The sequence below is a fragment of the Protomyctophum bolini genome (assembly GCF_963924005.1).
Source record: "Protomyctophum bolini genome assembly, chromosome: 11".
NCBI lineage: Eukaryota > Metazoa > Chordata > Actinopteri > Myctophiformes > Myctophidae > Protomyctophum > Protomyctophum bolini.
This window is the reverse complement of record NC_137872.1, coordinates 40,866,038-40,880,688: the sequence shown is the minus strand read 5'-3', so window position 1 is coordinate 40,880,688 and position 14,651 is coordinate 40,866,038. Positions and strand designations below refer to the sequence as shown.

The following is a 14,651-nucleotide window of genomic DNA, read 5'->3' as shown; positions in this document are numbered from 1 at the left end:
TAGGGATACACAGTATGTCTTTCATTTGCATTGCATCTCCCCCCCCCCCAAGCTTTTATTTTCGTTCGAGTAATAGTAATGTAATTAAAGAACTTCATTCAGATTTATATATTTTTATTTCATTTTCCAGATTTTTTTTAGATTTTCATTGGTGGGCCAGTCATAATGGTCCCGCGGGCCTGATGTGGCCCACGGGCCTGAGGTTGAGTATCACTGATTTAGAATATTCTTTTTTAATTTCAACGTCAGGCCTAAATGGGTGAACAAAGAAACACCACTCACACCACCTTGAAGATTTAGATTTTGTGTAGAGGCGAGGGGACCAAGTGTATGATTTTTCAACATTTGGGCACACGTTTTCCCCGATTGTTTGTTCGCTTACTGCCACTAATGAAAGCTGCAATGATGAGTGACGGTAGCTTCATGTGAATGTGAGGAAATTATGTCGAAACATAAATCACAGAGTTTAAATCCTTCACTAGATTCTTCTCTTGTAATTAATCCACAGTTTAGTAACATGGAAAATACATTGAATAATTTATTTCATAAATAACACTGGAATGATCATATTATATATTCAGTGGTGTACTGTTAAAAAAACAAATCCAGGTGAAAAATTGTACAAATGGATTCTATTAACATGTCAGTGCATTTTTCATGAATCCACTACTGCTTTCTACTCATTGAAAAGCACAGTGAGCATAATAATAATCAACCATAGTTTAGTATGGTTTACATTGTGCGTATTTAGCATGTAAAACTGATATAAATGATAAAGAATATAGTATATAACTTTTTTTGGCAACTGTCAAGGTCTGTGGAAAAGGTTGTTGTCACATGGTCTCTCAAGACAGACAGTTTCTTCCACATTATCTGAATGCGAAATGCGAATGAGAAAATGTATTACGTTTCTGCTAGTCTTTCTTAACCCTGTAACACCAAGCGTTGCAATAATACAACATATTTTAATTAATTAATATTTGTTCTTTTTTCACTAAACATCATTGATATTCATTGCGATGCCATTGGTCATGCTTTTTGCATAAAAAATACCCCCCACAGAGGCTCAAATTCACACAAATTAAAAATCTCTGGACTCTGCAATTTATTTTTTTAAACCCATGACCTTTAAGTTTTTAACGCTGATAAAAGTAAAATTACTTTTTGTGATCATTAGAATGTCTAGAAAATGTTTTATTTATTATTGTGAAAAATATCCCCCAAATGTAAATTATTAATTAATTATTGTAGTAGTAAGGTTGAAATCTCTTTTTTTGCGAGTAGAAATTAATCCGGGTGTTACAGGATTAAGAATGAATTTAGTTTACCAGTAGGACTTATTAACGTGAACAGAAGTTGGGAAATTATGTGGCATCCCGTTTTATTTTCTAATAACGGTCTAAAATATAGACCGTTAGGCGGAAGTGTCTGGAACATTGTGGGAGTCAACAGTCTGGTCTTGAGAGACAATCGCACACAAAATCTGTGACCCAACAAGAGACCACCTCACCTCCTTTTTGAAAATAAACAACTCTGTCACAGTCACTTTCCCTCAAAACATCTCGCCGGAGAGAAATAATTTGGACGGTTTTGTAGTAACAAAAATATATCTACCGCATAATGTTCTTCAGTGTTTTGAACATAAACGCTCTCAGTCGAGTGAAGCAGTGGTTCTCAAAGTGGCGTCCGTAGACCTCTAGGCTCCAGCTGGAAATGATTGACACTCGCATGCCTGTAACGGATGCAATCAAATGGACCGGTAATTGGTTCCCATTTGTATTTGATATAATGTTGCATACCAAACTGGGGGGGGGGTCCAGTTTGATAGATAGCACTATAATGAAGGCTGTGATAAAGCTCTCCTCTCTCCTAGGGTTGGGATCCTTTAGGATTTGAACGATTCGGATTCCCTTTGACGGGTTCCTAATGTATTCCTATACATACTGTATACCTCACTGGTTCTCAAAGCGAGGCTCAGGTGGTGCATTGCTCTCTGCTGTTACTTGAGGGGGGGGGTTGTTCCAAATGGCCTCTTACGGGTCTGTAAATCTCTTACGGTGGTCCTTGAAATGAAATTAAAATCAAAACCATTCGAGAACCACCACCACCACCCCGGTATTGTAATTGTATAACTTCTCTCTAAAGCTCATCGCACACCGCCTGGAAAATAGAACTGTGTTCTATCGGCGCGCCGGGCGGCACGGCGCGGCGGACGGAGCCGGTGTGCGATAGGTTCATTGAAAATAATGGAGGCGGCCATGTCCGCCGCGCGGCGGACGCAGCCGGTGTGTGGTGGGCTTAAGAAAGACTACCACTTGGCGGTGAGTCCGTTGGTCATCTTCTCCACGGCGTGGTAGCGCGTGTGCAGCAGACTCCTGGCCTTGTCCTCGCCCACGCCGCGGAGCCACGAGCCGTACAGCGCCGCCACGCGCTCGTCCTCCTCGGGCGCCACGGGCCGCTCGGCGCGGTACAGCCGCTCCACCTCCTGGATCAGGTCCTTGCCGCTCTGGTCGGCCGACGGCTTCACCTGTCCGCCGCCGTTCACCATGCCTGATGGGGGGGTTTAGAAAGCAGAAAGGTGGTGGTCATTTGTTTCACATTTGTTTGTGCCTTTGTGTGCATATGTACACAAGTCAGTCGCGCAAACGTGGGAAGCGAACGCAGGTCGTGAATTGCAACAATTGGAATAAATCACGTACTTTTGTTTCCTCTCTCTCCATCCACTATACCATTGAAATAACATGTTTTTCAGTTGCTTCGTATTGATATTCTGTCTGTGCATTCAATTAAGCAATATTACACTCGAGGGTGTGGTTTAACGTGATTATTGCCATGACAGTGAGGCGGTCATGGAACGAGACGATGAAGTGGCAATAATTACATTAAACCACACCCTCGAGTGTAATATTTGTTTTTAATGACAGATGTAGTCACTATGACCACACATGTCCCAAGAAACTAGCTAGCCTAGCCACCGAGTTTGCTAGCGCTCTGGGAAAACAGAGCAGCTGAATTATTTGTTTTGATTAGGTGGTGAATGGTGCTGGTTTAACCCACGGCCAGAAGGCTGTTTCAACCAATCGGATTGCTTCCTCGAAACGACCTGTGGTATACTTGTTCTTTTAAACTTGGTGTCAGTAAAAAAGGAACATCACAGGTTGCAGCATGGTATCATGTTTGTTTTTAGTTTTTTCCAAAAATGTGTTCTGCATACTTGTGTTCTGCTGTGTCGCAAGACAAATGTCAGTGTGAATGGACAACAAAGTACTATATCATATCATGTATGGTTGTCCTCACCTGAGGGACAGGCCATGACCTCTACAAAGTGGTAGGGCGACTTGCCCCTCTTCAGCTTGAGCACCAGGTTCTGGATGTTACGGAAGCCGTATGCCGCCGCGAAGCGCAGCAGCACCTCTCCGTCTCGCTCCAGGGTCACTTCCTGGAAGTCTTTGTTCCTGCGGGAAAAGGAGGAAGAAGAAACAGCAGAAATGCGTAACGTATACGCGCCATTCGGCAGAAATAGCCGCATCTACAAGCGGGGCTGCGACGGCCGACACGTTGAGAGCTTTGGTGCACGGATAAATCTCTAGTCTGGAGCCCTTCCAGGGGACCCTCATCAGCTAAGTGTTTTAAGCATCATGTTATACTTTAGCTATTGAAAAATAGCAGATCTACAAGCTCATAGCGCGGCACTCGGTGCTATTTTTTTTTTTTTAATCGTGAAAATCTGGCACAAATCTTTGAATATTATATTCTTTCAGAGTGAACGTTTTTAACTCAAATCTTTGCTCCTGGGAGGGTCCCTGGAATAACACATTTACAGATGGGGGGTGGGGGGGGGGTGCGGCGGCCGATTACATGTATTTTTGGGGGTCCTTGACATGAAAATGTTTGAGAACGACTGATATAGAAACACAGGGTTTTTCAGAAAACTGTCAGGATTTAGAAGACATTTGTAGAATCGTCCTCGGGTCTAAATGGGTTTTAAAAGACCAAAAGGCGTTCCCGTCCAGAATGGGTTAACTTGATCAAGTTAATACAAATAAAACAGCCCTCCTGACCTGAACACAGGATAAAACACGGTTTGCCTTTCCTTGTCAGCAACACCTGTGCTTGATTACAGCCAGGGTGAAATACCTGTAACCCTGGCGACCATGGCCTTTACAAACTGGGCAGACTTAGGCATTCATACCTAATACTTTGGTAGACTCTGTGCGAATGGGCGGAGAAGTTGGGATTCTTGCATATTTATTTTGCTGTGGTTTTTGCCTTCACACACACAGCAGTGACAACAAGTTTTGCGATTGGAAGCGAAGCGAAGCGAAACCCCCGTTCTTTGGTCGGAGTAGAATGCGGTTCTTTGATGCGCATTTAGGATTCGAATGAGGCTTCACACACCTGCCAAACGAAGCGCACTTTCCAACAATGTGCAGCAGGATTCGTTTTAATCGCAGTAAAGCTTTCTGGTGTGAAGGCGACCTTACTTGACGGCTCCTGTCCAAACACAGACACTTACTTGATGGTCTTGTAGGTCAGCTCCCGGACCTCCAGTCCAAACACAGACACTTACTTGATGGTCTTGTAGGTCAGCTCCCGGACCTCCAGTCCAAACAGCTCCTTGGCAGCGTGGGTGAAGACGTGGTGGAGATAGCCCCCCGAGGTGCTGCCCGCGTGGCTCAGCAGCTCGTCACCGCACATGTTGCTGAACCTGGGGGGGGGGGAACATTGGAGAAGAACGGCGGCCATGTTTACATGACGTTAGCCCCACGTCTGTACCAGTGTTGTTTTTGGCAGCAGATTTTAGTTTTTTTTCATAGTCTCTTGAATAGTTTATTTAGTTTTTGTTACATTTTAGTCACCCGGAATGTCTTAGTGTTAAGTCTAGTTTTAGTCGACTAAATGTCATAAGATTTTAGTCAACAAAATAGTCGAACATTTTTTTTTTTGGGAGGGCCGTCGTAATGACTGACCCTAACATTTTAGTCTAGTTTTTATTTGTCGACGAAATTGTCAGTATATTTAGTCTTAGTTTGAGTCGTCATAGGTTAGTTTTCATTTAGTTGTCGTCAGTGGATAAAGGTAGTTTTTCCCGTTTGTAAGAACATGTAAACGCAGCCATGTTTACATGTTAGCCCCACGTCTGTACTCCACCTGTTACCTCTCCCCCTCAAGAAACCCAAGCTTTTTTTGCTTTGTATATATAGAGCGTCGCAGTCCCGCCCCTTTCCAGGGCCCATGAGGAAATTATTCCCTGTTCATTTTCCTCAGACATTTCAAAAAGTATGTATTTAAAGACTCGTACAAAGCCAACTCGAGTTGTGACAAATCACGACAACAAACACAATTTGTCGGGCCAAAGAAATAATTAGAAAGAAGAAAACGCGACAACTTTTTTTGTTGTCGTTTTTCTTCTTTGTAATTATTTGTTTGTCGTCATGATTTGTCACGACTCGAGTTGGCTTCGTACGACGCTTATAAGGTCTTTAAATAAATCCCTTTTGAAATGGGGGAAACTACATTGGGAACTATTTCCTGGGCCTGGCGTCGTCATGAAAGGGGGCGGGACTGCGACGCTCTATACAGGTACATACACAGGTTAAATAGATAGGAGGAGGAGGAGGAGGGGGGGGGGAGGGTGCTTTCCAAGGCTATATAGCTTATCATTGCTGTTGGGCAAGAAACCTCTTATCTCTATATTTTAACTTTTGTTTCGTTTTTTTTAAGTAGATGAACAGCCTACTTGATACACCCAACTACAGTGTCTCACAAAAGCGCAGATCTACAAAACTCGACACGCGGTGTGAAGTAGATTTGCTGTATTTTGAATCCTGAAAAATAACGGCTTTGATACCGTTGGCCGTGGCGGTTTTCTGTTTCTACTGTATGTCAGTCATTCTCAAACATTTTCATATTAAGGACCGGCACTCGGTGCCGTGCTATGAGCTTGTAGATCTGCTATTTTTCAATAGCTAAAGTATAACATAATGCTTAAAAGACCAAAAAGGGGTTCCCGGCCCAAAATGGGTTAAATGAATGCCAAACAAAAAGGTTGAGACACATAAACTTACATCTCGTCGAGCGGCACCGGCTCCACGTCCATAAGAGACGTCGTCTTCTCCTCCAGTAACTTCAGAATCTCACCTTGAAAAGGCCAACGCAAGAAAGATTTGGATTTTTTTTGAACGTTTTGGGATGAAATATGGGTCATTTTAAGGAGTTCTCAGTTGCGACGCTGGTCGGGAGCGTACCTATGTTCCCCAGGTTCTATGTTCCCCAACATGCACTTAGAATAGACCTAAACCAGAAACCTAAGCTAGTAATTTGAGTAATTCTAGACAAAGTATTTTAGCAACTTTAGTCTTAGTGTTCTTTGAACAATTGAACTTTAGGCCTGCCTATAGGCTACTTAAACTATCTAGTCTTAGCCAACTATAAGTTAACACTGGCATAAAATAAACTAAAACACAATTGCTCAGACTCTTCAACAAATGATGGCAAAAACAAACATTCTTTGTTTCTGTACAATTGTATAGTACAAAACACTGAAGTCCTTAACCCATTCTGGTGTTGGCATTGTGTTATGCTTTAGCTATTGAAATATAGCAGACCTACAAGCTCGTAGCGCGCCACCGAGTGGCGCGCTACGAGCTTGTAGGTCTGCTATTTTCTGAAACATCGAAGAACGACTGACATAGAAACATGGCTTTTTCAGAAAACTGTCAGGATGTAGAAGACAATTTTTAGAATCTGATCTCACGTCAGCATGGGTTAAACCAGAGACCTAACGCTAACCCTAAACCCAAAGGTAAGTGGGGAACATAGAACCTGGGGAACATGGGGATGAGAGACCTTACCTGAGGTGATGACACAGTCCACCTCGCGCGTCTCCTCCTCCTCCAGGTAGAAGTCTGGCCTGGAGGCTTCCAGCTTCTTGTCGTAGCAGGGCATCACCGTCACGTGGTAGATCTGCTCTGGATTCAACCCCTTTGGACGCCACACGCACAAACACAAGGTTTTTACACGCTCGTCATAATGATCTGCTCTGGATTCAACCAACACAAGGTTTACACGCTCACTGTCCACCTTTCAAACACACTGCAAGGTCACACTAGGTATTTAAGAGCATCCTCAAGTTTAACCCCTTTTTGGTGTTTTAAGCATTTTGTTGTACTTTAGCTGTTGAGAGATGGCAGATCTACAAGCTCGTAGCTACGAGCTTGTAGATCTGCAATCTTTTTTGTTTCAATCGTGAAAATGTGGCCCAAATGTTTGAATATATTCTTTCAGAGTGAACGTTTTTAACTCATATTTTCAGATGGGGGGGTTCGGCGGCCAAATGCATATAATTTTGCGGGGTCCTGGGCATGAAAAACCGATATAGAAACATAGGTTTTTTTTCAGAAAACTGTCAGGATTTAGAAGGCATTCGTAGAATCGTCCTCGGGTCTAAATGGGTTTTAAACTGTGGCATAACGGGGTTCCCCCCCGGACATATCGCGTCGACATCTTTCCTCTATACCTGCTGCGTAGCGAAGTAGTCTTTGACCAGCGAGCCCATCATCTGCTGAGGGGAGCGGGTGGAGCTGATGTAGGGAAGGATGAGGTCACCATGGGTCTTCTCGGCGTAACAGATCCAACCTTGAAAACACAACGGTTACGCGCACACGCACGCAACGGGCGGTTCATTAAAAAAAGAAACGTGCGCTACAGTTATATGAATTGTTTTAACTCAAACACATTTCTGACTTCTTCTGTCTTGTTGTGATGTCCTTTATCTGTGTTGTCCTTTAATCTTTTTTTTCATCCCACGATTTTGTAACCTATATTTCACCCCTGTGTCAATTATCTAATGTGATCCTGGGCTCTACACACCCTCCACCAACCTGGGGGGGGGGGGGCGTGGACTGACCTCATGCTTCTTTCTATGCATGAGGAGTCCAAGCTGCTTCTTTTCACCTTACAGGGGGGGGAGGGGGAAGTTTCCCTGGTTGGACGTAGCGCGTGGAAGGAACACATTATTCCAACCACTTCCTTTCCCCTCCATCAGGCGCCCCGGCTGGCCAGGGGGAGGCAGTTTAGAGACCAGGATTACTGCATGTTTTTTTGTGAGGGTATACCTACCCTAGGGGACAACATGTGAGGGTACCTACCCTATAGGAGACACGGGGAGAACATGCAAACTCCACACAGAAAGGCCCTTTCGCCAACCCCACCTCGCGTATGGGCACTGATGACGCGGAGGAGCCGCCAGCACCCACAGCGTCCCGAGCGGGAATCGAACCCAGGACCTTCTAGCTGTGAGGCGACAGCACTACGGACGGTGCCACCGTGGCCCCATGTGTGATGTCCTGTATCTAACCAGTTTACCAGGTTGATGTGGATGTACCTGGGCAGGCGGACGTCAACATGGGAAGGGCCTTCTTGTCCTGCTCCTTGCGCTGGAAGCGCTGGACGAACTCTCTCTGGCTCTCCAGCAGGCTGAAGGTGCGACTGAAACCCGTGTCAAACACGTGGTGAACCCCTGGAACGCAGGAGTGTCTCGTTAAACCAACCGCCGTCATTATGCCCTTTTATACAGCAAAAGCATCAAAGCCTTTGATGCTTTGATTCAAAGCGTTTGTGTGACGTTCACTAGTTCGAAAACCATTTACAAAATGTGTCGGCTACACGTCTTTATCAACGTGAAAGGAAATATTTATTGTGTAGCTATGTTTAATTATAAAAAAGAATGACAAAAACATGTGAATGTGCGGATCTGTAGTGTCTTAAACCAAGTTAAATCAAAAACACTTGACTGGCACAAATGTTTATTGAATAGAAAGAGATACGTATTTTGCTGTTATGTCGTTTTATTTTCGAACACAAGCTAAAATGTTGTACTGTAGTCGGGTCAAGAGGGTACTTGTTGTACTAGGGCATTAACCCATTCTGACCTGAGATCAGATTCATACGAGGTTTCCACCGGACACACACTGGTCTGATTAACCCATTCTGACCTGAGATCAGATTCTAAAAATGTCAGTCGTTCTTCGAATTTTTCAAAAATAGCAGACCTACAAGCTCGTATCGCGCCACTCGGTGGCGCGATACGAGCTTGTAGATCTGCTATTTTTCAATAGCTAAAGCATAACATGATGCCAACACCAAAATGGGTGCCCGGTCAGAATGGGTTAAGCAACTAGTCGACTAGTACATCCACTACTCGACCTTGTTGGTACTAGTTGACTAGTTGATAAGAAAAAAAGATAAACATATTTCCCCCCCCCCCCAATTCTGTAGGCCTCAAGATCAGGTAGATTATAGGTATAGTCACCAATGTACACAGTTTTTAAATGTACAAATATATATATTTTTTTAACATAATAGGTAGTTAAACAACTAGTCGACTAGTAAACTAGGCAACTAGTAAAGAATACTAGAAGTGTATGCCTTTAACTTGTACTACGCACCCAGGCCTTTGAGGAAAGAGGCCAGCCTCCGGGCCGCCTCACTGCTGCTCAGGCCGTAGTGAGCGGCCAGCGAGGCTCTGGACTGTGGAGACAGAGACACCACCACCACCTTCTGCTCCGAGGACACGGCCAGCTGCACCAAAAACAATAAACATGCGTTTAAATAAACCAGTGTTGTTGAGAAACTGCCTCCCCCTGGCCAGCCGGGGGCGCCTGATGGAGGGGAAAGGAACTGGTTGGAATAACGTGTTCCTTCCACGCGCTATACGTCCAACCAGGGAAACTCCCCCCCCTGTCAGGTGTAAAAGGAGCAACTTGGACACTCGGGCATGAAGGAAGCATGAGTTCAAGTACGTTGCTCTCCCCTTGTCCCCCAGGGACAAGGGGAGGGTGTGTATAGGGGGTGTATAGAGCCCAGGCTCACATTAGATGATTGACACAGGGGTGAAAAATGGGTTACAACATCGTGGGATAAAAAATATAGTTAAAAAAAATAAACCAGTGTTGTTTTTCCGTCGGCTAAAACTATGACAAAAAACGTTCGTCGACTACCTTTTTTCACTGACGAAAACTAAATGAAAACTAAGCTATGATGACTAAAACTAAAAATTTCGTCAACAGATAAAAAAAACTATCTGAAAAGACATGCCAGGGACCCTCCCATAAGAGAAGATGTTTACGCCTCTAGCAGTGACTCTGAACCCATTTAATGTCAAAGCGCTATACAAATGCAATCCGTTATTATTATAAGGGTCCATTTGACTCCAACACCCTGGAACTCCATCAAGGACCCCACTTTTGGAACCACTGCTGCAGATGATGTGAATTTACTGTATTATTTGTGACTACCGTGTTGTAGAGCAGCACTTTGAGGATCCCCTACCGTGTTGTAGAGCAGCACTTAGTTTTATTTTATTTATTTTTTATAATTTTTATCCCACGATTTTGTAACCCATTTTTCACCCCTGTGTCAATTATCTAATGTGATCCTGGGCTCTACACACCCTCCACCAACCTGGGGAGAGCAACTCATGCGCTTCCTTCATGCCTGAGTGTCCAAGTTGCTCCTTTACACCTGACAGGGGGGAGTTTCCCTGGTTGGACGTAGCACATGGAAGGAACACGTTATTCCAACCAGTTCCTTTCCCCTCCATCAGGCGCCCCGGCTGGCCAGGGGGAGGCAGTTTAGAGACCAGGATTAATGCATGTTTTTGTGAGGGTACCTACCCTAGGGGACACGGGGAGAACATGCAAACTCCACACAGAAAGGCCCTTTCACCAACACCACCTCGGGTATGGACACTGATGACGCGGAGGAGGAAACACGCCGCCAGCACCCACAGCGTCCCGTGCGGGAATCGAACCCAGGACCTTCTAGCTGTGAGGCGACAGCACTACCAACTGTGCCACCGTGCCCAGCAGCACTTAGTTTGAGGATCCCCTACCGTGTTGTAGAGCAGCACTTAGTTTGAGGATCCCCTACCGTGTTGTTGAGCAGCACTTTGAGGATCTCCTCGTGGCTCTGCTGGGCAATGAGGACGCTCTCGGCCGAGGTGACGCAGCCGCTGCAGGCCAGGCAGTCGTTCAGCGTGATCTTGGCCTTCTCCAGCTTCTGCTTGGTGCCGTCCTATATACGGAGCACACAGCAAACATGACGAGTCACACTTAAGGGCCTCACGACACTCGCGCCTAAAGACACACTTGTGTCCCCGTGTGCATTTCCAACGGGAGTCACATGACACAAATGGCCTTAGTACATAAATGGCCACAGTACATAAATTGCCGGCAGGTTCAACTACTTAAGCCCCATTAGCCGATCAAAGCTCTCAAAATGCCCATTGCGAGCTTGTAGACTTGTAAAAATGTTGATTAAGAAAAACTAAAACATGTAAAAAACATGCATTCAGAAAGATGCACATGAAGTGCACAGAGACCCGCACACCGTCTGCACTCGCAATATGAACACTTTTATTCGGCAACGTTTCGGAAACGTTGCCTAAAAAGTGTCCACAGGGACGTGCACACATAGACATCAAAGGGGGCTTCAGCCCCTGCCCTTTTACCAGTCTTCTGTAAAAGTAAATGCAAATGCCACTCCTATCCATGCCATTCCAGAAAAGGCAGCATTCAGGGGACTTGCTTTTTTCCCCCGAAGTCTCCTGAACTTGAACGCAGCATTTTGCGTTGAACAAATTTATTTAGAAATCCATGTCGTTGGGGTTGGCGAAAGGGCCTTTCCCCGTGTCCCCTAGGGTAGGTACTCTCACAAAAACATGCAGTAATCCTGGTCTCTAAACTGCCTCCCCCTGGCCAGCCGGGGCGCCTGATGGAGGGGAAAGGAACTGGTTGGAATAACGTGCTCCTTCCGCGCGCTACGTCCAACCAGGGAAACCCCCCCCTGTCAGGTGTAAAGGAGCAACTTGGACACTCAAGCATGAAGGAAGCATGAGTTAAGTCCGTTGCTCTCCCCAGGTTGGCGGAGGGTGTGTAGAGCCCAGGATCACATTAGATGATTGACACAGGGGTGAAAAATGCGTTACAAAATCGTGGGATAAAAAATATATTAAAAAAAAAAAAAAATCCATGTCGTAGCACAGGATCCCCGGTAGATAAAGAGCGCAGGGTTTCGCCCCGAAAATAGCTGATCTACAAGCTCTCAACACGCCGCAGCGCGACGTGTTATGAGCTTGTAGATCTACTATTATAGCTAGTATTGTTTTGTCCTAAAGTGCCCTCTTACGTGATTTCAGCCCCTGCCTCTCTAAAGGCTCATACATACTCCAGTTTTTGGTGATAAGAGTTGAGGCCATCATACTCGCGGGGATTGACCCCGCCTCCCTGTGGTTTACCCAACTTCTAGACCAATCAGTGAACGGGGTGATAGCTCCAGAGTGAAAAGACTTGTCTGATAGTAAAAACAGAGAGATGGGTCTGTGTCCGGCTGTCCGCGGTGATAGCGGATCATCACCGCGACTGACGTAATGGTGTAGTTCTCCAACCCTTTAAAAACTACACCGCGGTGATAAGCTATCACCAAAAACTGGATTATGTATGAGGCTTAATTAACACTCTGTGCACGTCCAAATGTTCATATTGCAAGTGCAGACGTCTCTGTGCACGTTCTGGATACATTGAGCCTTGCACTTGTCTCAGAGCCTATCAGGTGTGCGTAAGACTTTGTTGCCTAAACATTGTTAAAATAAAAATGTCTTGGGTGAAATCAATGACGTACATGTTAAAGACCATGGCTGCTCGCACCCACCTGTTCGACTTGGAAATAGCTTCCATCTTCTATCTGAATCTTGGCCACAGATTTTCCAGCTTTCTTCTCTAATTTAACAGGTTTAACACATTCCTACAAGGAAAACACACACACACACACACACACACACACACACACACACACACACGTTTGACCAGATTCATTGTTTTACAGATGTTTCACTGATCATGACATTGATGACATAGTATGTTATGATACTGAGCCAATAAGATAGAATAATCAATCAACATGACGAAACGTTAGGTCTAAGACCTAACGTTTCGTCATGTTGATTTGATGTTGATGTTTATTTGACATGCAATGAAGCCGCAACGTTACATCAGTTCGTAGATCCTAAGACTTGCATTTCCTTTTGTGGTTCCTCTCACAAGCAACATAAATTGATAAGTTAAACTTTACAATAAGAAATAAATGACGGTAACAAATAGTTATACTAGACGGGGTTCTGGGGGAGGGGGTCTTGTGGGAGCATCCAAATGAGGATCGTTTCACTAAGAGTTTTTTCCTGCCATTTTCTTAACATGTAGACGCATCTCTTCGCCTATTATTGGGGTCCTTTACATGGCCCAATACATAAAGTAACAATGAATGGGAGTCCTTGACATGAAAATGTTTAAGTACCACAGCTCTTTATATAAAAGTTACTCAACATAAAAGCTAACGCTATCTGGCAATCTCTAGACTTAGATATTTTAGCGACATTTTACTGTCTGTAACGTTACTGAAACAAACGTGGATGAATAGTTGTCTCTGAAGAAGACCGACGTGCTAATAAACATGATTCAATGTAATACATATTATAATTAATGTTCTGTGATGACCTGAGAGGGGGTGATGAAATCATCCAGGTCGGTCAGTTGCAACACACTGCTGAAGAGCGACGCCATGTTCAGCAGCACAGCACTGCCGCAAAGTGTCACGACTTGTTTTGTTTACTCTTGCGTCGTGAAACCACAGCCGCAAACCATGCTGCAAAACACGTTTGATTGATTGATTGAAATATTTATTTTCGTTATTTACGTTTCACATGAAAGCACAACTCAAAACAAAGACTGTTATTGTGGACATTTGGACAACACACTGATAAAGCATACACTTGTTAATACAAGTTACAACAGGGTCAATTCATCAGATGTGAAGACAGAATTACCAGTGCCACTCTGGTAGAAGTCTATTCTGGTAACTGCCTTTCTGACAGAATTGCCACCTTATTAATGCATTTATGATTTCTGATAGAAATACAGTGTTATAAATGTATTTCTGACAGAATTACCATAAATATAGTCTGGTGGTGGTAACTGCCTTTCTGACATAATTACGATCTGATGAATGCAATTATGATAGAAATAGTGTGATAAATGTATTTCTGAACCCTAACCCAAACAGTTAGACTAGTAGGCTAAAGACTAAAGAGTTAGCTCTGGTCCATAGCTCTATTGCCGTTGCATTTGGCATTAGAGCTATGGACCAGAGCTAAAGACTCAGAGTATAGTGGGGAGTTGGTAACAAACATGTTACACACAAGTTTCTGTTTAGCCATATACACTTGACACCCAGTTCTGTTAGCCCAATGGAAAAAAGCCAATAGGTGTTCTTGGGTTTAACTCCTCTTAGCAGACCTTGTATTGCATTGTACCTTTGTGCTGGAAACTGTTAATACAGTAATCAATCAGTACCCAACAAAATTATGAACTGTGTTCTTCAAATCCAGGTTTTTATTAAGCATGATTCACACCTTAGCATAAATCACATGCATCCGATTGACTTCTGTTGCTGTTTAGACATGCTAAAGATGCGCAATTACTGCCACCTTGTGGCCAAAAGGTAATACCATCTAATCAATCTCCCCAGATACAGTAAAGTTAGAAAAACAAAATATAGGTATTGAGTATCTAAACAATGTTGCTCTCTCTCTCTCT

The 14,651-nt window shown here is 44.1% G+C and overlaps 1 protein-coding gene across 1 annotated transcript; it reads right to left on the bottom strand.

Moving 5' to 3' along the window:
- Positions 1–307: 307 nt before the first annotated feature.
- Positions 308–13,632, bottom strand: narfl (nuclear prelamin A recognition factor-like). The gene is made up of 11 exons (XM_080776520.1): positions 13,554–13,632; positions 12,712–12,804; positions 10,933–11,076; positions 9,450–9,582; positions 8,387–8,521; positions 7,520–7,638; positions 6,855–6,984; positions 6,069–6,141; positions 4,571–4,708; positions 3,298–3,455; positions 308–2,550 (listed from the first exon to the last, which is right to left on the bottom strand). Exons 1-11 carry the CDS (start codon positions 13,617–13,619, stop codon positions 2,309–2,311), a joined length of 1,431 nt encoding a protein of 476 aa, XP_080632646.1. The 5' UTR covers positions 13,620–13,632; the 3' UTR covers positions 308–2,308.
- Positions 13,633–14,651: the final 1,019 nt, after the last annotated feature.

What these genes read in the sequence shown, in the direction of transcription:
- narfl (XM_080776520.1), bottom strand. Translation starts at nt 13,619, where the DNA reads ATGGCGTCGCTCTTCAGCAGTGTGTTGCAACTGACCGACCTGGATGAT. An exon ending in GCTATTTCCAAGTCGAACAG is followed by an intron (nt 11,077 to 12,711) that starts GTGGGTGCGAGC and finishes CTCCGTATATAG; the next exon opens with GACGGCACCAAGCAGAAGCT. An exon ending in CTGACCTACAAGACCATCAA is followed by an intron (nt 3,456 to 4,570) that starts GTAAGTGTCTGT and finishes CTTTTCCCGCAG; the next exon opens with GAACAAAGACTTCCAGGAAG.